This window comes from Macrobrachium rosenbergii, chromosome 4, assembly GCF_040412425.1.
Source record: "Macrobrachium rosenbergii isolate ZJJX-2024 chromosome 4, ASM4041242v1, whole genome shotgun sequence".
In the NCBI taxonomy this organism is placed as follows: domain Eukaryota; kingdom Metazoa; phylum Arthropoda; class Malacostraca; order Decapoda; family Palaemonidae; genus Macrobrachium; species Macrobrachium rosenbergii.
The window spans coordinates 50401292-50426795 of record NC_089744.1 but is presented as its reverse complement, the minus strand read 5'-3'; the positions used below and the strand labels follow the sequence as shown (position 1 = coordinate 50426795).

At 34.6% G+C, this 25504-nt stretch overlaps 1 protein-coding gene across 1 annotated transcript in view; it reads right to left on the bottom strand.

Moving 5' to 3' along the window:
- Positions 1–25504, bottom strand: part of LOC136837582 (BAI1-associated protein 3-like) — a 571736-nt gene that overhangs the window by 189373 nt on the left and 356859 nt on the right. Inside the window, exon 10 of the mRNA XM_067102461.1 lies at positions 23064–23223. Coding sequence (XP_066958562.1) covers positions 23064–23223 — 160 coding nt within the window. The remainder of the gene's footprint in view (positions 1–23063; positions 23224–25504) is intronic.

Below are 25504 nucleotides of genomic sequence, written 5' to 3'. Positions count from 1 at the left end.
TTATTTCAAGGATATTTTGAAGTCTAGTATGATTAGTTAACTGAGCAGATGCTTAACAACCCAAGTATTGTTGACAGAGCTTCATGAAAACATTTTTATAAAATTATTTGTTGACTGTCACTATGAAACTTACACAATATTTTTTTTCATAACGTGTTAATGAGTGCTTTTGGTTGATTTTTCAAGAGACATTCAATGCAAAATCATGACTTAATATTCACGAGCTTGCAAGGAATAATAGCCATACCATAAATTGAAGTGGAACTGAACTGCTTATCAAAAGTAGCTGGCTGCTCAGTACCTGGCCCAGTTTTCAAAACCACGCGACACCTCTCACTTTTCTTTTCTATGGTCCTTGTGCGTGCGTGTGTGTGTGTGCACACATATATATATATTATATATATATATATATATATATATATATATATATATATATATATATATATATATATATATATATATATATATATATATATATATATATATATATATATATATATATATATATATATATATGCACACACTATAATTTCTAACAATTACTTAATTCCTGAACTAAATCTAAAGACTGAACAATTTATTTGAATACAAAGACTTTAATTACACACAAAAAACGTTTACGCTGAACATATGTGATTAGACGTGCATACTTATGCAATGTAATTTAGGCACATGAATATACACAGGCACAGTTCCGCGCATAATTACAAGGACGCCTAGCCAATTAGGTTCCATTCAGGGAGACACGGCGGTCGGTTAATCCCGAACGTCACAGTTTTTACGTCCAAAATTACGAGACGTATTTACGGCTTAATTTACGTCTTTTAAAACGGGGAGGCCGAGAGGGAGAGCGAGAGGCCTCCAACTATCCTAGGACTCATAATAATGACATGAATGGGGGCAGGAATGCAAAATGCGGGATGCGCTGGCCTGACAAGTGTTACGAAGACACCTCTGAGGAGAAAAACTCCCCTTCGCTTCCCTTTCCCTCAGTGTTCATGATACATATCAGTGGAAAAGGAACCTTCTTATATCGAAGAGACAAAATTAGGATGGACAGATGAGGTCAACATAAACCTTTAGTAGCTGCGATGAGGGGAGTTTTGTAGTTTTCCGTTTGCAAGCTTAACAGTATACACTATGAGTTCTCTTTAAGACAAGTTTGAGGTAATCAGAATGCAATAAATGTAGATAGGATCAATAGGCTGATTTACATTTTCATTAAATACAACCAAAAGAAATGAATAAAAGAGAAGAGAGACAAGTGGATAACAAGTTTGGAAACTATAATTTCTAAACATGATAAAAACAAACGACAGCAATGATGGTTATGATATTACTGCCACTACAATATTAAGTAAAGTGATATCATTACTATCATGTTCATAGTAACTATTTTATCATCATCTCAACTACAGTTATCATTACTATTATTTCCATCATGATCATCGTTACTATCATTACCGCCATGATTCCCAAAAGTGGCATCTGCTTGGCAATACCGAGATGCAACTTCATTAACCAGGCAATAATAACGATCATCCATTCTCTCTCTCTCTCTCTCTCTCTCTCTCTCTCTCTCTCTCTCTCTCTCTCAAGTTTGATATCAGAAAACAGGAAGACATTTCCATGTGAATGATCTCTTTTAGTTCAAAAATCCGTAATGGGCTCTCCACTTTCCTCTCATCTTTGGTCGCAAAAGATATCATTCCAAGTTTTGCCAAAGATTCCAAGAACTGCGTCGGCACGTGGAACCTCCGTTCCACATAACCTGGCTCCCTCTTGCTCTGAATGAAATCAGAAGTCGTCACAGCAAGAAAAGAAGACTTCGGAAACCGCAAACCTCGCCCTGGGAATCATGCAGTGTTTTGTATGCCTGAGCCATTTTCGATGTTACAAGGCTCTGGGTTGTACTCGTAGTTGGGCGCTAGAGAGAGAGAGAGAGAGAGAGAGAGAGAGAGAGAGAGAGAGAGAGAGAGAGAGAGAGAGAGAGAGAGAGAGAGAGAGACTTAAAAGCTCCCTTCTTCCAAGGAGTTACGATTTTATTTTTCCCAAAAACTTAATAACTTCCAGTCACAAGGCCCACCTTTGGATAAAATTCTGTTCAAATGAGCAAAATTTTTTACTATGCTAAGTACTATACAAACAGGTAAACATACAAGCTGACTCAAAGCCATAATCATGTCACATGTCACTTTTTAATGGCATAACACATACGAACTGGGCTTCACAATTTTACATATTATGTAACATTCTGACTTTTCATTTTATATGTAGGCTGATAGGGGTGTGAAATCACTGTCCTAAGCTAGCCAAATTGACAAAAATTCAGAAAACGAGACGATAAAAAAATGGGGTCTCTTCCACAATCCAACATAAAAGGCATAGAAACAACTGTGTCTGTAACGTTCTTGATATTGAAGGGAATTCACAGTTTTTAACTGACAGACAAAGCAGAAGCTTAGGTATCATTTTAAAGAAGTAAGTCGAATATTTTTTCGATGACCAGAGTCGTTGCGAAAACCAATCACTCGATCAATCTTATACTGGGAGACTGACCCCAGAAGATCCCTGAAGCCATGAATGATTTTAAAACCTTTTGTCGACTTCCCGGAATCAACATATTTCTGAGGCTACCTAAGACCAGTTTTCAGTATCTAACACCATGTGTGAAGTCAGCGTAAGATTGGAAAAAGTAGCAAAATGTGATCGTAGTCATTATTTTCAAAATAAATCCCGTCCATGAACGACCTGACGACTTTTCATTCACTTCTGTAATATTCTGTCTTCCAAAAAGCGGACTATTACTGCTTTTAACTGGTTTTTTCTAACCTGGAACAGATAAGGGCATAAGGCTGCCATTTCTGTGCATCAAAAGTTTTTTATTATTCCATAAATTTATTTATACACACACACACACACACACACATATATATATCATAATATATATATCTATATATATATATATCTATAAATAAATACATACACACACACCCATATATATATATATACAGGTATATATATATATATATATATATATATATATATATATATATATATATATATATATATATATATATATATATATATATATATATATATATATATATAAAACTTTGCTCACGTAATACCTTCTCACTTTAAGGCACTTTATTCGTTAGGATTTATTCTTTGAAATTGAAGAAATTTGTATAATAATAATAATAATAATAATAATAATAATAATAATAATAATAATAATAATAATAATAATAATTATATAATATGGACACTACGGAAACGTTCATATTTATAATGCCTCTTATATACAGTACATTTTCTAAGTAACAATACAAAAAACTCATGAGCCCCTACAATGACAACTTTTTCATACCCATCCACGACCAAAATCAAAACAAGAGAGAGAGAGAGAGAGAGAGAGAGAGAGAGAGAGAGAGCTCCCACCGAAATTGAAACTGAAGTGAAGGTAAAAAGTAATATTCGAATAACGTAGAAAGGGGAGATGGGAAATGAAGAACTGAAATACAACAGGAGCAAAGCGAACCTTAATCTATCGAGACCCATAAAAAAAATTGGAATCTAACGACCATGAACCCTCACATATCTTTCACTTTGTTTCTTCTTTTATAGTTAAAAGAAACAGATTGGAAAACGGTTTCAAATTATGTGAATATTATGAATTTACAGTCAACTTTGGAGGTAAAATTCCATGAATTTACAGCCAACTTTGAAAGAAAAAAGTGCTCTTTACCTTCGAAGTTACAAAGTGCAAACATATTAATTCTCATATGGAAACAAACATGAAACAAGTTATTTCAAAAAATTATAATCGACGTGAAAACGCCAAAGTATAACCTGTGAAGTTATAAGAAACAAATAAAGTATACGGAGAAAAAATAAATCACAATGCTCAGTGTCATCAATTAAGCATAGTCTTTAAAATTTATATAACAACCTTACCAAAACTGGTAGTCATCATAATTACAGTTGTTACAAAGAAATGATTCTACAGGTATGCACCATTCTCTCCAAAGGCTAACTAGTGCATTGCAGCGGTAAATGCCTCTGATTTTAATCTAGTTACAAAAAGCAAAAGGGAATCAAGATTAAGTCTGCATTAATATCTGCAGTCATATCGTACTTAAACATGGTTTCACTTCTAAAGGATAATGGCAAGATACTAAAAAACTTGCTGAAGAGCACTCAATTGGGGATCTTTACTGAAATAAACATAACGAAACGGATGCGCGTCATACACAAAGTATACAGTAAAATCAATATAATAAAAATTCAATGGCATAAATAATGTGTTTCTGTATTTTATATCTAAGTTATATGATTAGGTCATATAGAGGCTGTTTTTCTTGATTCCTACGTCCACAATGCTGCAATGAGCCTGAAGTCGCCTACTTAGGGTTGCCAACAAGTGGCAAACACAGATCAAGTCGAGTAGTGCGCATGTCTCTTCTTAACATATAAACTTCCAAAGCAGGTTGTCTTTCAAGCAGTGTGCATCACCTAGATGACGTCCAACTTTGTGCTTCTACCCAGTAAAAGGAAATTCTGCTAAAAACCTTTTAATCTTTGACTATATGGCTGCAATGACCAATATAAAAATATATTATTGCCCTGGTGACAGCCATAGGTTAATGACTGAAACTGTTGTCGGGATGAGAATATAGAGATGAAGCAGCGTAACAGTAATCTTGGTCTTTTCCTTCAAAACTTCAGCCATGAAGTTTAGAGGTAGATCCACTGGAAGTGTTGCTTTAAAATAATAGGTGACCATTGTATTTTAGCATCTAATTTAAGTGCCTTGATTAAAGATTATGTCCATATATATATAATAAAATGTATATATATAAAGTATATATATATAATAATAATAATAAAAGGAGCCCATGTAAAAATCCAAAATGTAGAAAGTTAATGCTATCATTTCGGAGAACAACTATCTCCCTCTACAGGCAGGTAGTGAATGATAAAAGTTACAGAAAAGCGGTAATTATACCAAGAGTTCCAGCGGTCAGCCGTTATGTCACTCCAGTTGATAGCTTCTCAATCTTCTTAATCGCTGGTTGGAGGAAGATTTTATCTATATAATATCTGAGTCCCAAGCTCCTTTTGAGAGGTTCATCCTATATCTTTGTTTAATCAGCACTGATTCTACCATCTGGCTTTTGAAACAACAATTACTGCTATAAATTATGCATGATAAATTCCAGTTTATTCTGTCGTGAGGGTTATTTATGTGGTTAAAAATAACTGAGCTCTGTTGGCCATACCTTACCGAACGTTTACGTTGTATTAATCTCTGGGGGACTGATTTACCAGGAAAACCAATGTAGGACTGGTCATAGTCGATGCAAGGGATTCTGTGTACTCCTGTGTCTTTGGGGACTGGCTGTTGTTGGACGTTAATCAGGGACTTGGGTAAAGTATTTGGATAGGTAAAAGCAAAAGGGTTAGAGTTTCCAAGTGTGTGTGTCAACGTCTTAATCCTGTCCAGGTGTGGGATTTTGATTTTATTGTTGGGTGTCTCTCTAGTCTTGTTTTGCGGGCACGGTAGAAGATTATGTTGGCTTTATGGAACGCTTTCTCAATTATATGGTCAAGGTACTTTAAAGAATACAGCTACTTACAGATTAGTTCAATTTCCTTTTCCAGGAAATCTGGGGAGCAAATCCTTAAGACTCTTAAGAATAAATTGCTGGCTACGCCAATCTTGATAGAAATGTCATGATAACTAAAATAGTGAATGTAAGAAAGTGAAAATGTTGGTTTTCTGCATACGGAAGAAAAGGAATTTTATTGTCTGTTTACCATTCAACTTTAAATTTGATGCCGGGCACTAGTGCGTTCAATTTTGAAAGAAATTCGTTGAAAATGCCCCACCTATTATCCCAAAATGTTAGGATATCATCTACATATCTCATCCACAGCACGTCTTTAGGTTTTATTGCATTTATTATCATAGTTTCAAAATCTTCCATGTATAGATTGACCAAAACAGGACTTAAAGGGCTGCCCATACTGCACTCAAATTTTAACTTAAAGAATGACTCCCCGAATGAAAAGACGTTATTTGATACACATAACTCAACTAATTTTAATGTTTTATCTAGGGCTAGAGGATGATGATCTGAATAGAGGGCTAATTTTTCTCTCAAAAGCTGTAGAACGTCCTGTACTGGTACTTTTGTGAATAGAGAATCTACATTTAAGTTTAAAAGTTTTATGTTGTGAAGTGGTATACGTGCTTCTTTGAATTTGTGACAGAAATCTTCAGAATGTTTAATGTGACTGGGAGAAACTGTGCCTAAGAATGGATTTCCTGGTAAAGGAAAGTGAACTAATCTGTAAGCAGCTGTATTCTTTAAAGTACCCTGACCATATACTTGAGAAAGTGATCCATAAAGCTAACATAATCTTCTACTGTGCCCCGCAAAACAAGACTAGAGAGACGCCCAACAATAAAATCAAAATCCCATACCTGGACAGGGTTAAGACGACACAGACACCTGGAAATTCTAACCGTTTTGTTTTTATCTACCCAAATCCCTGATTAACGTCCAACAAAAGCCAACTCCCAAAGACAAGAGTATACAGAATCCCTTGTGTCAACTGTGACCAATCCAATATCAGTTTTACTGACAAATCACTCCCCCAGAGATTAATACAACATAAACGTTCAGTAAGGTATGGCCAACAGAGCTCAGTTATTTTTAACCACATAAATAACCCTAATGACAGAATAAACTGGAATTTGTCACGCATATTTTATAGCAGCAATTGTTGGTTCAGAAGCCAGATGGTAGAATCAGCACTGATTAAACAAAGAAATATGATGAACCTCTCAAAAGCAGCTTGGGACTCAGATATTATAGATGAAATCTTCCTCCAAGCAGCGATTAAGACGATTAAGAAGCTATCAACTGGAGTGACATAACGGCTGACTGCTGGAACTCTTGGTGTAAATACCTCTTTTCTGTAACTCTTTTCTCATTCATTACCTGCCTGTAGAGGGAGACAGTTGTTCTCTGAAATGATAGCATTAACTTTCTACATTTTGTCATTTTTATGAGCTCCTTTTATTAGATGGAATTCTGTTTTAACAGAAAATATTTCTCAGTTATATATATATATATATATATATATATATATATATATATATATATATATATATATATATATATATATATATATATATAAATTATATATACAAAAATGTACTTCATAAATTATACATACAAAAAATGAAGAAAAGAAGAACGGGAGAGGTTGGTAACTGAATAACGTAAGTATTCTAAAAGGAAACTCTATTTTTGTCTCTGAGTGAGTCATGCTTATATCCCAGCAAATGGTAAAAACCAGAAAACTTACAACGAAACAGTAGTTTCATTTACATAAATGTTACAGACATAGACCGTAAAAAAGACATGAGTTCTTGAATTTCATAGAGGCCTTTTGCATCATGCAGCACTGGCAGCAATGATGATGGGAATGATAAATATATATATATATATATATATATATATATATATATATATATATATATATATATATATATATATATATATATATATATATATATATATATATACATACTGGGTGTTTCGAAATTAGAGGCGCCCCCTCCACAGAACAAATGGAAATTTATGAAGTTTTTATTTTAAGTTTCTATAATCCAATTTTCAGACTGAGTGAAGATACAGCCATGGCTAACGACTTGGAGGAAATCAGATGGATTGACCGAATCCGGGCTATAACCTTCAGAGAGGCAAGGGATGCTGGCACATCCTTTATTTCACGTTCCTGGATAGCTAAATACATTAAAAGAGATGAATCCTTTGTTAAAAGAAACTAGAACAAAAATCCATATGACTGTCATTGCAATAAGAGTGAGAATCTTGGAAAGCAGTAGGTAGACCAAGAAAGTCTTTACATAAATTGGTGCTTGAACTAGAAACAAAAAGGGGAAAGAAGAGAAGTTATAGTGCTGTACATCATGAGTTGAAAAAATCTGGTATTAAGCCATTTCATGTTATCCGCAAGCCCAACATCGCTCAGCAACAGAGAGAAGACCGTGCATGGTTTTGTGGTTCATTTGTTAAAGATTGGGATGAAGCTGACTTTCTCCATGTTGCTGCATCAGATGAATTCTTCATTTACACAGTCAGGAAGCCAAATCATAAAAATGACATCATTTGGACTGCAGAGTTGGATGATATCAGCAATGATGTGTGCTATCGCCAAGTTGTGAAATTTCCTGAATGTTTGGGAATTTTTCTCTCTTTCACAGCCAACCGGTTAATGTGGATCATCGAGCCTCTCTCTTGATCCGAACAGGAATCACAATCATCAGGTCTGTTGACTGGGATTTCGACAGCAGTGATTATTCAGTGGTACAACTTTGATCCTGCTACCCTAAGAAGTGCCAATGGTTTTAGATACAGATATAAAGGACTTCAAAGCCGTGAATGGTTGTAGGTCCCTTTCTGTGAGGAGTGAAAGGCATCAAATGTCCAGGGGCATTGGGTTTTTATCCTGTACCCTGTGCTAATATAGGAAAAAACTGAATGTGTATGTATGTGTGTGTGTATATATATATATATATATATATATATATATATATATATATATATATATATATATATATATATATATATTTAGAAAGGCTATATTAATTTTTCATGAGTAACATGTGAAAACTTTAGCAAACTGATATTTGCGCGCAAGACCTGAGTTTTCCGAGTTCCATAACATGATCCTCTTCCATAAACGGGGCTCCCTTCCCGCTCTCTTTATTTTCTGGAGTCAAAATACTCTGGAAGGTGGCGAGAGCTGATAAGTCAGCAAATTAATTTCCTAAAGCAAAATGACGAGTCTCGCTTAAAATCCTTCCGATGATATTAATTTTCTCTTAGATACTAAATGACTGGAGTCTCTATAAATGAAACCCAATTATTTTCTCCAGCAGTGACTGATGAATCCGCCAGACGAGATTTCATGAAGAAAAATTTAAGACGAAAATGGCTTTTCGCTATTTAAAATACATTTTCCTGAGGTAAATTTAATTTTAATTTCTGTAAAACAAATAGAGAATGGCTTTTGAATAAAGCGAATGAACAAACGCATCCCCCAATGCATGTCTATTTAAAGCATACATACTGAAATCTCCTATTAATACCCTATGAATCAATGCTTCAAAAGAAGATGCTCTTCAGCCAGACTGCTTCTTGAATCTCTCAAATGTCTGCTCAACATCACGTCAAATGAAATGACGACACTGCCAGGTACATTCGCGCAAATACATATTCTATAAATGTTTCAGCAGTTTTATATTCTAATTGAAGAGGCGTTACTGTTTCTCCAAATCCGATAATGTTCATAAAGAATGGGTAGATGTTTTGTGCCGTTTCTAGAAAAAGAGGAACAATATCTTTTTCAAGCAGTGCTATGTAGGAAAGTAGTGCCGTCAACGCACCTCACGCGGTGCAATGTTGGCATTAATTAAGATTCTTTGCAGCGTGCCTTCGGCCTCTAGCTGTAACCCCATTCATCCATTTTACTGTACCTCCGTTAGCATTCTCTTCCTTCCATCTTACTTTTTCTCCTCTCGTAACAATTGTTTCAACATTATTTTCAGCGCTGACTGCCCTCATAGGTCATAGTGCTTGGTCTTCAGCCTAAATTTTATACTCCAACTCCGAGTGCTATTTTTTCTGTATTTATTTCAATTTTTCTCGTGCTTTCTTCGTCACCATTTCCATTTCTCTTCCAGAACATACCCATGAACCTTGTCCCAAGACCATACATCGAAATGTCAGTTAATTATTTATACCCTCCGACGCTGCCGGAAAGTACTTAGCAATAACGTCTCAAGTAAGAGCTTTTTATTATACGACTGAACTTTGCACGGAACATACTTTATCCGCCAGTTATAACTCGGAATGCATGTTTATATTTTAACTACTGATTATATGATTGGTAATCCCTTTGAGAGCTACACAATTTTTTGGAAAAATCGCAAGTACCTCTGACTTTTAATAAGCTCAAATTAAACAAGAAATATTTTTTCACTTGTAAACAAGAAATATTACACTATTACCTACGATTAGTCACATAACTTGAAAATAAAAAAAACTTCAAGAAAATTTATCCTGGAAACTACCATGGCGTCGAAATGATATCCATCCTCAACATATTTTTTTTTAAGAAAATTTCGACTTGAAACCAAATACTGTTAATTAACCAGTGCCTGAAGGAAGGCAGAAATGATTAACAGGATTGTGAGGGGTGGAAGGCTGGAAGCATCCCGGAAAACGGAGGAGGAGGGGCAGGAGGGCTTTGGGATTTCAAAGTTCCTTCTCTTATCTTTTCTTCTTTTCCAATTTCTTTACCTCTTTCTCTTCAAGACATTCCCAAATAAGACAAGTCGACGAATGAGGTCTACCGCTATTTCTAGGGAATTAATGGCTCTTTTTAATCATTACATCACGGAAAACTTAACAACTTATAAAATGAAGCTCGAAATCGTTACAAGTACACAATTTTACCTAAACCCACAGAACACATACTAATTGCAGCAGAATTACAATCAGACATGATGAAAGTAACCTGCACCAACAAAAAGTCCAACTGGGCTTAAAAAGACTCCCATTTCCCTCCTCTCCTGTAATTTGGATGAGAATAACAACCGCCCGGCTTCTGGTTGTAATCTACATATTAAAAGACCGAAGTTCGTTCAGATCCTTTCGACTTATCTTGCCCAATTTCTCGGATGATGACATTAATCATTGGTAGGTTCTGAAGACTATACCCGCCATTCCTTTTCACTAATGAAACGGAGATAGAAGGCAGCCATCCACACGGGGCATAGGTAATGATCTTTACAGTTTGATTAGTCACTAATAAGTTTCTCTCCCAATAACATGGCAACTAATTAAGATTTCCGAAATTGCTCATTAGGCGAAGAGAGGCAATACTTGACTGGGTTCAATGCAAACTTTGGTTTGGAGACTCTATATAAAGAAACAAACTGAGGAAGTTAATAACAGACAAATGAACAAATCATTTCTATTTGTTTCTTTGGACAAGTCGTTCTCCTGACATGGTCAACTCTTACTGCCATGGTTCGATTGTCGAGGTTATTCAAAGCTAGTCTGAAGAAGGATGAGTATAATAATGGCAGAAGCACAACAAATCGGCACAGACATTGGAAATGTAAATGGCAGTTCACAGTACACCAACATACTGTACAGGAAAAGATGAGCGTCAGTTTCATTAATCAAATGACGTACACGGGAGAATGAGGCCATTCTCGAATCAGGGCAATCAGAAGACAACTCGAGAAGATTCCTACCTCCTCCCCTTTCCTGATCCACCCACCCACCCCTTCCCTACCCTACCCTACCCTACCCTACCCTACCCTACCCAACCCAACCCAACCCTCCCGCACTGACGTCTCCTGCCTTTTTTATCAATTACATTGCAGCGGCCTATTGAAAACCGTCATCTCCAAAATGACCTTGGTAAGATCACTGGCAAGATCAAAAGGATAACGGATTCTCCGCTTTCAGGACCCCTCCCAAAGGAGACGGGAGCGGAGGGAGGGATGCTGAGAGTGAAATGTCATCTCGCGTCTGTGAGATTAACCCTGAAGGGACCTTCGTGATGCTGTCCTTTCATCTTAACCCAACGTTTCGAATAGAACCTTTTGTCGAAGTTCTTCGACAGCATAAGGTTCCTTGCATGTATCCACCCTATGACATTTGATGGAGTCATGGCACTTTATAGTTGAAGTAAATATACTCTTGGAAGGCATAACAGCCCATAGATGAGATTCAGGAGCCCCCACAAAATACAGAAAAAACATAATGCTGAGAAAAAATTATAATGATATTAATCATGTAACTTTAAAAGACAGAAGATGCGATGAAAATTTCGTGATAATGACAACTTTTTACTTTACAACATTGCTAATATGGAAATTGCCCTTACAAAGAATAAAAAATGGGCCATAAAAGATCTCTTATGGTAATCCCATTGAAGGACAACACAAAAACACGGCCACTGTCAAATACACACACACACACACACACACATATATATATATATATATATATATATATATATATATATATATATATATATATATACAGTATGTATATATATATATATATATATATATATATATATATATATATATATATATATATTCCCTTTGTATATGCTACATACATACATACACATATTATGTTTGTATTGATAGTCAATCGGGGAGGTGTTTTTCGCCAGTCGGTTTTTGACTAAGAAGGTAAGACACATGATGTAAAATATGATAAGGGAATAGATATAAGAGTTCAAAAAACTAACAAAAGAGGGATGGGGGATGTAGAGTAAAAGGTACAAGTTGTATTTAACGTACACAGGCTTATAAAAAGTTTACTGATAGAGATCCAAAGTGGAGAATGTTGAGGATGTACTGTATAATATTGTGCAAGGGATCAGAAAGGACACTGGATGTAAGTACAAAGTTTGGAATAAGAAAACTGATTGTGATTAGAAAGTGGAATGGCTGCTGTTTACAGATGAAACAAGGTCAATTAGGGAGAGTAGCGAGACACTTTAGAAAATAGTAAAAGGGTATGAATATTTTTAAGAAGCGAAATTTGAAAGTGAAAGAGAGCAAAGGTTATGAGTAACTGAAAACCAGGAAAAACATAGCAATGAATGTTAGTATGCTGAATGGAAGCTGTTGAATCAATTAGATATTTAGGATGGGATGTGACGCATGAAGGTAAAATGAGAAAAGAGACACCTCACATAACTGATGAATAAGGACAGTAAGGGGCTGGAAGAAAGTTTTGGAAGAGGACAGGAGTGTCTAAGGAAGCCAAAGCTAGAATGTATGAAGGGGGGTACTGATCACAGTCTACTTTATGGAAGTGGAGTGTGGATGCAAAATGCGAATGAAAGGAGAACTTACAGGCTGTTGAGACGAATTGTTAGTACAGTGACTGTGAAAATTTGAATAATAATTGAAAGTTTGGTTTTCCCCCTCCTTTGAGAAATGTGGAGGTTCAGCCCTGTCCTGAGTAATATATATATATATATATATATATATATATATATATATATATATGTATATATATATATATATATATATATATATATATATATATATATATATATACATATATATACATACATACATATATACATATATACATACATACATATATATGTATATATATATATATAATATATATATATATATATATATATATATAAAAGGTATTGTATATATATAAGAAGTTTACTGATAGAGATCAAATATATGTACTGTATATATATATAAAGGACACTGGATATATACATATATATATATAAACTATATATATACAGATGAAACAAGGTCAACTAGGATATATATATATATATATATATATATATATATATATATATATATATATATATATATATATATATATGGGATGAGAAAAGGTAGAGAGAATCAATAACTAAGAACATCTGTCCGCATTTCAGAAGAGCAGATGACTAAGAGGTAAAAAGAATTTCTAAACTTCCCTTTCCTGGAATGATATGCAATTGCGCTTAGGCTAAGTGGAGGACCGAATCTAAGAAGTCAGACCTACAATAGTTCGGTTGAAACAAAATTACACAAGACGGAGGAAAAATTTTCAGAACCTGGAATCCCATTCTTCAGCCTTTGCTATTGGGTAGAATCCTATTCATCAGCCTCTTCTACTACTGCTGTTAATTTTGAGAGCAGTCCCACATCCCCATAGAAGAGGAAAAAAAAAGAACAATCAACTCGATGTTGCAAGTTTCCACAGGAACCTCTAGTAGTGAGACACGAGCTGTTCACACAACTCACCAGGCACTAGCAGTAAGCAGTGTCTCATCCATATTTCTGGCAATATGGCAATTTAATTTAGGTTTAACTTTTAATTCCAGTCTGAATTACTGGACGGTTCCAGACTGCCCCGTTTTCTACTGTTATATGGCAACAAATACATTTATCAGGCACTGGGAGTGAGTGCGTGTAATGTAAGGAAATAGAATACGCGTGCTTAATTAAGTCAGAAAGGACGTGGCTGTGAAGTTCAGGAGGAGGTGTATCACAACCAAGGGACTTAAAGATATCTAAAATTTCATCAGCATTGGCTCGAGGCTTCACTGGTCATGAGATTATTTACAAACATCACCCCGGTTTGGGACGCAACAAGCCAGCTGTACCGATACCAATATCGTCAATCTGTAATTTTCTCGCTGATAAATATGAATTTGGAAGCTGGACAATAACTTCATATTTATAAGACTTCGTGAAACGAGTCTGTTTGTTGTTGCTGTTCACATCAAGATCATTGTTCTATTCATATTTAACTATAATAATTCGGAAAGAATAATTTCTCTCATTGCCAATTAATAGTACATACCTAGTTACACTCCGAAAATATCTGTGAGTACTTATTATGATAAACTTTTATTTTTAATCTAATCTCGGTTACAAGGAACCGCTGGAATTCTGTTATAATTTTTTCAGTTTAGTTTGTAATTATAAACCCGGATACTGGGATTCGCTTACATTTAGCTTTAGCCTACTATTAATGAAGAATTTTGATACTAACGTCTCTTGCACAGTGTCAAAGGAAAAATGAAAGATGTTTTGCAATTACAAGCCTCCGAATCATTCAACATACCCTGCTTACCCTCTAACATTTTCTTGTGGTAAAATTTTGGAAAAATTAAACATAAAACACGTATTCCGATTCTGTTGATGAAACATATGGTATATTTGAGAGAGAGCAGATTCGTAAACCTTGTACTTCTGGCATCTCGTCAAGACGTAAACCAGAACGCAGGAAAAGAAGGCAGTTACCTTTAAATTCTTATTTCTAATCAGCACCAAGACAGCTGGTTTTTCCATTTGAGTTTTGGGCTGCTGATGCCGGTTTTTTCAGTTAACATCTGTCATTTGTTGTCTCTCTCTCGGAGCAAAAAATCTCTGCTCTGCATATTTAAATAGGGGCAGTGGTGCAAGAGGCTGAACCCAGGCTCGACGACAGCAAGTCTAAATTATGCTCAATACCCGCAGTAATTCGTTGTTACACATAAAAAAAACAAAATAAGTATACTAATATATACAGATGGTATAACTTCTCTCTCTTCTTTTATGCTTCCCTATCTTTTTAAAACGCGTGTTGCAAACTACAAACCAATAAATATTCTAACTACCCTTAATATGATACGTGAAATTTTCGCTTATATTGAGAAAGAACTTTTATTGACCAAATTTTTTTACTTTTAGAACACTACTGATTTACAGTAGATAAGAATACTACGGGAGACATCTTTGAAGCCATTTATCAGTGACATCAAGAAGATTTCGTGAGAAATCATGAACTCTTTTCCTTGATCTAACTGTTGACATGGATGTATCTGTACATAATTATCCTTTAGCGGATTTACAAGCGTAATGAAGTCATTTTCATCTCCACATCTGAACAATACGAAACAGAATTCATTTTTAAACATACATATTACGCAGGGCGATCTGTGTGTACCGAAGAAACTTTAGTTCTGTATTCTGAAACCTCATTAATATATAAATATCTGGCAATAGTGAACATTAACCTTAATACGCCGTGAGGGGCCAGGTTTTAAAAGTGATTTTAAATCTGACCTGGTTTCCATTATACCTAGGTTTGATCCTTGATCCTACCACGCTTCTAAATGTACTCATTTATTCATGGTACTTTTCAGAATTGTCCTCAAGAATGGAATGGAGTACAAAATTTAGGCCAAAGGCCAAGCGCTGGCACCTATGAGGTCATTCAGCGCTGAAAGGGAAATTGAGAGTAAAAGGGTTTGAAAGGTGTAACAGGAGGAAAACATCGCAGTTGCAACATTGTTAAGAGAGGGTGGAAAGTAAGAGGGAAGAAAGATAATATGAACGGAGGTACAGCGAAAAGAATGAAAGGGGTTGCAGCTAGGGGACAAAGTGCGCTGCAAAGAACCTTAAGTAATGCCTGCAGTGCACTGCGTGAGGTGCACTGACGTCACTATCCCCCTACGGGGAGAATGATCCTCAGCAATTTCTTCATCAAGTTCCTTGGAATGCCTCAAATGGGTCTTTACGGGTGGTCCTCACAATTTAGGGATGCATTAGGAAATTGGAAATTTAACAACGCAAAGATATTACTCAGGAATGATTTTCTTCTTTTCGACCAGTTTTTATGAAATGCTTTCATGTTTTTCAGGAGGGTATTCATGTGTATATAAGGACTGTTAGAACAGTTCAAGACATTGTGCCGGATTTCGTTTAGAAGTACATGCACTTAAAGCAAGCAATTCTGAGCAATGATGATCAATCCGTTGAGGCGCCAGCTTAAATTAGTAAGTCGATCACATAAAACAAGTCTTGGACACTGATGTTCTTTAAATTCAATAATTTCCTTGCGTGCGGTAAAAAAAAAAAAAAAAGTTTAAGATTTATAAACAAGAAAAACTCGTGACTGTAGAATTCTGTCTCCTCCTGAATCCGCAGAATATTTTCACGTATACCTTTTTAAAAGGTGGTAGTGCCTTCACTTGAGAAGAGAAACACGATTATAATGCATTTCATGCAGTGATTAAACTTGATGTGGGAAGCCAGCCATCCTTGTCTTGGTCACTTTAGAATAAACAATTTGAAGAATCGCTGAGCAAATGGACAACACAAATGCATTTCAATTTACTGAAAAAGTAGGTGCTTGCCTCAACTCATTCAGCCATTCCAGATCGTCTGTTTTCCATTTTAAAAGAAAACAAAACACTGCTTCTGTCATTGGATAACAGGTTAAAAAATCTATAACAAATATTCCTTTTACCCCACTAATTCATTAATCGTTATATCAAAAGGCCACGATCACATATCATAATATAAATAACGAATTCTTAAAATTGAATATTATTATTTCCAATATCTGTTCCTCGGTGTGCAATCAAAATTTAATTAAACCAGATTCATCACAAACCTACGAATTACTGAACAAAAAATAAAATCCAACGAAAATTGCCAATGATCTTAAACAAATTTGTTCAGTTGCATATATGCCTGTCGAAACTTAAAATATTCCAAAAACGTAAGAAATTACTTTTTATTAAATACTTTAAATTTCGACAGGTACTCATTAATAATACCTCACAGAGATATTATCAGTGGTGTGTAAACTGTAGTAACGAAAACATCGCGCCAAAACATTTCACTGTAATACTGACAATATCGGAAAAAATATTTCATTGTACTGATGAAAAATCTGATCAAATTTCATTGTAATAATGAAAAACATCCGAGAAAATGTAATGAAAAAATCGGACAAAAACTAGTTTGTAATAAAGAAAAGATCGGATAAAAATGTCATTATAATGATGAAAAAGTCGGATAAAAACATATCATGGTAATGAGGAAAAGATCGTACAAATATCTTTCCATGTAATAACTAAAAGATCGGAAAAAACATATCATTATAACAGCGGAACGATCTGACAATACCTTTCAATAAATTACCGAAAAGATCGGACAAAAACCAGTTCAGTGCAGTTATGAAAAGAACTGAAATCACCATTTCTTTGTAATTAAAGATGAATAAGATAAGACCATTGCACAAATAAAAAAATTCAATGTAATAATGCCATAATTTGTTCGTGTATAAATGAATGGTACCAGGATATAATTGCCTATAGAAAATTGTAGGAACAGTGCATTTGAAACACTGAAACAGCAACGGTATCTAGATAAGGCCGACGCAGGAATCGACCCGAAACAAAAGCTGAAGCAACTGTGATATCAATATATGGCAGTACCCGGGGTTCAAAAAATAAAGCTGACGCCATAGTAATATCAAGCTACGCCCAACGGCCGATTCGTACGGAAATAAAAGTGGAAACAACAGTGACTTCAAGACAAGGCCTTAGTAGGAATCACACCGAAATCCAAACAGAACCAACAGATTATCAATAACTGGCTATGGGCGGACTCGGCGCCCTAAAACCATAGAAAAAAGCAATCAAGTTAAGGCCGACGACGGAATCAAACCGAAGTAAAGGCTGAAATAACAGAGACATTAATATATGACAGACAGAGGATTTATGACGAAATAAAAGCAGAAACAACAGAGATGCCAAAAATACGGCCGACGTAGAATTCATAAAAAAAAACCAGAAACAGCAAATGATAAGAAGATATGGCCGACACAGGATTCATGCCTAAATAAAATCAGAAATAACAGTGATATAAAGGTAAGAACACACGAGGAATCATAACGAAATAAAAGGAGGAACAGCAAGTATGTAGATACGGTCAAAGTAGGAATTATATCGAAATAAAAAAGAAACAACAGTGATATCACATACTGTCGAAGTAGATTTCAAATAAAAATAAAAGTTTAGACAAGAGTCATATCCACATACGGCCAGTGCAGGAATCATATCGAAATAAAAGCAGAAACTACAGTGATATGAAGAAACGACTGACACAGGATTTAAGCTAATATAAAAGACGAAGCAACAGTGATGACACGATATGGCCGACACAGGATTCATAGAGAAAGAAAAGAAGAAACTCAATGAAATTTAGATAAGTTGACGCAGGAATCACGCCGAATTAAAAGCTAAAATTAAAGTAATATCAAAATTTGGCCGATGCAGTTCCCATACAGAAATAATAGCTGAAATACCAATGATATCAATAGACAGCAGTCAAAGGACTTATATAAACGTAGAGACAACAGAAATAGCAAAATACGGACAATGCAAAATCAATCCAAAATAGAAACAGCCAACAGCGATATTACGATAATGCCGATGCAAGAAATATACCAAAATAAAAGCTGAAACAACTGTGATGTCACGATAAAACCGTAACAATTAGGTTACGGAGAAGTGCCTACAATGGGATATCCATTATAAACAAACAAACCAACAATGTCTGAAGTATACATGGAACTGGAATGAAAGCTGAAACATTAATTGTACTGAAACACAGACAATATAAGAATGGAAAAGGATAAAAACATCAAACAAATATAGCACCGATATACCAGAATCAAGTTAAAACAAGACTTGAAAAGGATGTGTTCCACGCATTGAGTGATACTGGTATAAAAGCATAAAAGCCAAGGCAAGAGTTGTGCAGATGTGGCCGCTATGGAAATGAAATTGGAAAGGAGGCTAATTCATGAAACAGCTGGGAAGTAGTCGAATTCCAGTGGGACTAATAAGGAAGACACTGGCTTCTCTTCATCCAATAACAGCCTGTAGTCCACTAAACTTAAATTGTTGTGGGTCCATTCACGGCAATACGAGGGAAATTTTACACAGACACAAACACACACACACACACACATATGTGTGTATATATATATATACATACTGTATATATGTGGGTATATATATATATATATATATATATATATATATATATATATATATATATATTATACTCACACATTACACACACTGTATGTATGTATATATACAGTATATGGTATATGTATTCACACACATATATATATATATATATGCATAAACATGCACAAACATTTCATATTATATGTGTGTATGCGTATGCGCACACTTGTGTTGCTTGTACTATTCCGCAAAAATTATTAACATGACTAATCATATTCAATTACCTGTAATTCCGTAAAAATAAGCAGAAAAGAGTCTTTTTTTCGCATAACAAACAGCTTTATTGTTAATTTCCTTCAAAGTCAACAAAATTTGATTTAGGGTTAATAAGAGTCCACTAGAAAAGAACCTTCAGAATTAGTAGTATCAGAGAGAAATTCATGAAACATCCAGTAGAAAAAATTTGTCTTTTTTCGGAGCTGCTTGGATTTACATTTTAAATTGGACAAAAGCTGATAATTCAATATCAATTTTGCCAATTCTGTTACTTTGATTTATTTATATATATATATATATATATATATATATATATATATATATATACATATACATATATATATATTTATTATATACTGTATGTATACACACACAAAGTGCTGTACAAAAATAAATTATATATATATATATATATATATATATATATATATATATATATATATATATATATATAGAGAGAGAGAGAGAGAGAGAGAGAGAGAGAGAGAGAGAGAGAGAGAGAGAGAGAGAGAGAGAGAGAGAGAGAGAGAGAATATGGTGTGTCTTCTTTCTAAGTACAGAGAAAGAAAAGACACACCAATTCATGCATACATATGTTCTCCAGTCACAGGAAAGAAATTAAAATGGGAGTAATGACAGGGTTGGCCACCAGGGCTTATAGGATTTGCAGTCTCAAATTATTAGATGAAGAGCCGGAATACCTGAGGAAGAGTTTAGGAGATTAGGATACCCTGGAACAGGCACACATTTAGGCAAGAAAAAACTAACTTGGGGAGAAAGAAGTGATAGAAAAGAAACATTTGAAAGGGAAGAAAATAATTACAGTCCCGGACAACAACACTATTACACGCATCAAAAGGAAGTTAGATACTTTCAAACTGATAGGCAGTTAGAAAAACACCATCAGGAATAAAATAGTTAGAAACAAAAAGTCGGTAGAGGGGGGAGGTAAGAGTGGGGGGTATATATGGCAGCGTGTCTACACTGTGAAGAGCGTTACATTTGTGAAAGTGGCAAATCCTGCAAAGAACGAGGGAAACAAAATAAACAAAACATAAGGCACTACAATGAGTCGTCGGCAGTTGCTAAGTATTATTGGGAAAAAGACCACAATACAGGTTGGGAAAATGAGATTTTTGTACAGGAACACTAACAAAACGGCCAGACTGATTGTAGAAAATGCCTTCATTACATGCGCAAACAATGTAATGGCAGGCAATATTGGAAACGGATTTGAAAATAGCCAATAAACCATAATAGACAAGAGTACACGCAAAAACACGAGAGATTACAAGGACCATGCACACCCACAAGAAGCTACAGGTAGAGAAAAGGCCAAGGTCATGAGGGCAGGGCCACACAGGAGGAGGAAGGTAATCAAAGGATTAAAGAAGCCAGCATACAGAATTGGAAAAACAAGGGCTTTAATCCACTTCCCCATAAACATATAAATAAAGCTGGACTTTTGTTGGGTCATTCTACAGATACTTGACAATGAGGACTGTTAGTCCTAAAAAGCTTGTAACTTTTGTAACTGTTCCTGAATAAATATCTCCACTAGATACCATCCAGTTTTAGTGAGGTCCTGTCCGTAATTGTATTAATGCACAGAGCTACTGTGTAAATGATAATGTAAATATATATTTATTATATATATATATATATATATATATATATATATATATATATATATATATATATATATATATATATATATATATATATATATATATATATATATATATATATATATATATATATATATATATATATATATATATATATATATATCACACATTACCACAGGTGAAAAATAAGAGACAGGGTGTAGGTCCTGACCAGTTTCGACTTTATTTCCAAGCCATTGACTAAGGACTGATACAGAATATTAGAAGTCACAAATATATATACTACAGGAACAGTACTGACGAACATACACAACCGTTACAGACTACATATCAACCCACTGGCCGAAAGAAAAACCACAGGAAAATAAAAGTTTTTCTTATATGTATATATGTATATATGTATATATACATACATACATATATATATATATATATATATATATATATATATATATATATATATATATATATAAAAAATCACAGGAAAATAAAAGTAAGATGATCTGTACCAGGGGCATTCATGAGACTGTTTATTCCCACATTGTGGTTTTCGCTTATACTAAATCACGAGCATCTCTTGTGATATTCTGACCATATATATATATATATATATATATATATATATATATATATATATATATATATATATATATATATATATATACAGTATATATATATATATATATATGTAATTTTTAAGGAAATTCTGTAATTCATTTATTAATTTTCGTTTTCCCAAATCTGGTGTTTAGCAGAAGCCAGTGTTTCCGTCTGTAAATTCCGCGGGCGGCCGTCTTTTAAGGCCTTTGTATATTCTATCGGCATCTCACAAATCGGTACCATGATGTATTTCAATCTTATCGAGTACTATCCTTATTTCTTTACTCTTGCAACTCTTTCATAGATCATTTTTTTTGGCTTTTATCCATCTGTATGCAACATTTGCATATATATATATATATATATATATATATATATATATATATATATATATATATATAATATACATATACATACATACATATAAATTCCAGATTTTTCCAAAGATACGGATGGCTCTATATTTAATGGTTACCTCGTAGGGAGAAGCACAGGGATACGAGGTAACATGGTGCATGTCTCCAACTAAAGCTGCAGTGTCTAGGAAATGGTTCATATACTAAATTGTTTTAAATGCAAGAAGCTGCACACAAGTACAGAGAACTTTATGCTCAAAATGGGGAAATTTCATGAGTTAGGAGACTGTGATTCGACTTGACAGTATTTACAGTCAAGGACCACACCCCTATGGAGACAGATTATGCAGGTATAATACCTTAAAATACAAAATTACAGATCATCAAAAAAGAATAATTATAAAGTAAACAGTGACTCCTGCAAGCACAGATCAACATTCTGCACATACTAGAAAATGTGATGTAAATTCATGTGTACAAATGGTTAAGCACATCGACACAAAGACTTTTAATACGAAAATGAAATGAAGAAGAGCGGCGCTGTAAAGATGAGCGACAACTGTAAAAGTATTTAATGAGCACACGGACCCAGAATATTTAATAAGATGCCCCATGAAGTAAAAAGATGCAAAAACTGAAGACACCTGTTACATTCTGAAATAAGGGTCAATGTATGAGTGTGTTTTAGAAGAACACGTAGACAAATCTTTGAGAGACCACACAGATTATCGCAAACATATCTTAACTGATGATGCTAATATCTATCTTACTCGAGTCAGCTCACCTGCAGAGGAATGTTGACGCACCCGAGGAAGTCGTCTTGTCCTCCTCCCTGGCGAGCGGACTGGGCAATTTGCTTGAAGAAGCGACCCAGCCCCTTCACCCCTTTCACCTCATTCAGCTTGCTCACCACGTCGAACACGCTCGACTCGTCGTCATGGTCCCTTGACAGAAAAAATGGGTAATATAATAGTGAGGGGAATAATGATCGATATATCAGATAGTGATGGAGAGGAAATGCAGGTAACTGGAAAATTTACTAGAGGAAATAACGGAGGAATCAGATGCAGGAGAGGAAGAAAAGTAGGTAGCAGTAATACTGTTGGAGACAAACCAGTGGTGAGAAGGTAGAATTTAGATAGGAAGAAATATGGTGTTTGACTGGTAAGAATGAAAGGGAAATCGGTAAACCACAATAATGTTGCTAACAGGAACTCAAGTCGAAAGGGAAAATACAATGATAAATATTTTGGGGAGATGAAAACGGGGGATGGAACTCATGGGAAATTTGGACAACTCGAGCTACAATAATGGATGTACAGTACACGCTACTCGAGACAAGGGATGGTGACCGAGATCATAAGGATTTCAAGAAAGAATGAAGGGTGTAAGTGAGGGGAAGACCGATAATAAGAAAGTTGACGATGACCTAGAGAAAATCAGATGGTGATAAATAATTATGCAGAATTCGGGGAGCCTATGAAAATACATAAAACTCTATTAGTGACAACTGTCAAGAAAAGATGGAATTCTATTTTGAAGAGAGTCGTTAATCATAAAAAATATCCTTGACTTACTTCATATTATCAGTACTACTACTACTACTACTACTACTACTACTAGTAATTCTTCTTCTTCTACTACTACTACTACTACTACTACTAATAACAATAATAATAATAATAATTTACCAACGAATACGAACGACTCATGGCCATTTACTGATTCTAGGTATGGAGCTGCTGAGAATCACGAAAAGCGTACAGATATGCTGCCTCTTTTCTGGGCATAGTAATATAACTAAGAAAAATACAGTTGTGGAGAGGCATGCATAGCCTAATCTTGTTAGTCACCGCCACCTTCCCGAGTTTATTATTATTTCTTCATTAGTTGTTGGGTGCTGGATGACCATAAGTTCCATGACTCCAGATCCTTGGTAGGCTTCTAAAATTACAAAGTGCTGTATATAATTATCAAAGAGCCAATCTTTAGAACATGTAATGAGAATGTTTTAACTATTATCAGAAAGTCCGAGATAACGAGGAAACCTGTTATAAATTAACCGTTTGCAAACGTGCGAAGCGCTCTCAGAGATGACTGGAACAAAAATGTCAAAAGGAAAACAATACTGATAAAAAATAAAGAATACTCGCGAAACAACTAGAATTCTACAAACTTGGAAACAAAAAGAATTAAGCAAAATATTCCATTAATACTAAAGTTTCCCAAGTTGAACACAAAGTCGCCGTTCATCTTCTTAGAGAAAGGCTGCGCCACAATGTTTGCTCAAGGTAAATAAAACGTCCGCCATTAAAGTCCTCGTTTGAAGAAAAGAAAGACAAAACTTAGCAGTCACTGTTCCGGTATGGGAACGTTACTTCCACCAGAAGAGTTCGAAAAAAGCTGGAAAACAATTAGGCGCATCGCTTCTTGGGAGCCGGGTCAAACTTTCCCCAATTCCACCTTTCCTCTTCTCCCCATTAGGCCTGGTTAGATAAGGGCATTAGATAACCATAACACAAAGGTAGCGCTCAGTCAAGTCGGCCATTCACGGAAGGTTGGGAGTTTTTCTTCCTTTCTTTATAATTAATTTGAATTCAAACATACACACACACACATATATATGTATGTGTGTATGTATGTATACATATACATATATATGTGTATGTATGTATGTCTATATATATTATATATGTATATATTCATTTATTCATATTGTACATACATATACATATATATATGAAATTTTTTATCACACCGTGATTTATATACAATCATGAAGCTACAAATGTCCTTAATATGAAATTCACGCTACCTCGGGAATATCTCCGATGGAGAATTGTCGCCGAAGGGAATTTATATAAGTGATAAATGCGTGAATCTGATATTAAGCGACATTTGTAGCTTTCATGATTATACATATATATATATATATATATATATATATATATATATATATATATATATATATATATATATATATATATATATGTATACAATTATTCATACTTTATATGTATGTATGTATGTATGTATGTATGTATGTATGTATGTATGTATGTATGTATATATATACACATCATGAAGGAAGTAACAGGGAAAGGCATCCTCATCCTTTAACAGTTTATTTTCAAGTCGCATTTCCAAGGCTATAAAACATAATTTGAGAACACTGATAACTCAAATTAATTTATGGTGATATGCAATGGCAACAGCTCTTTATGA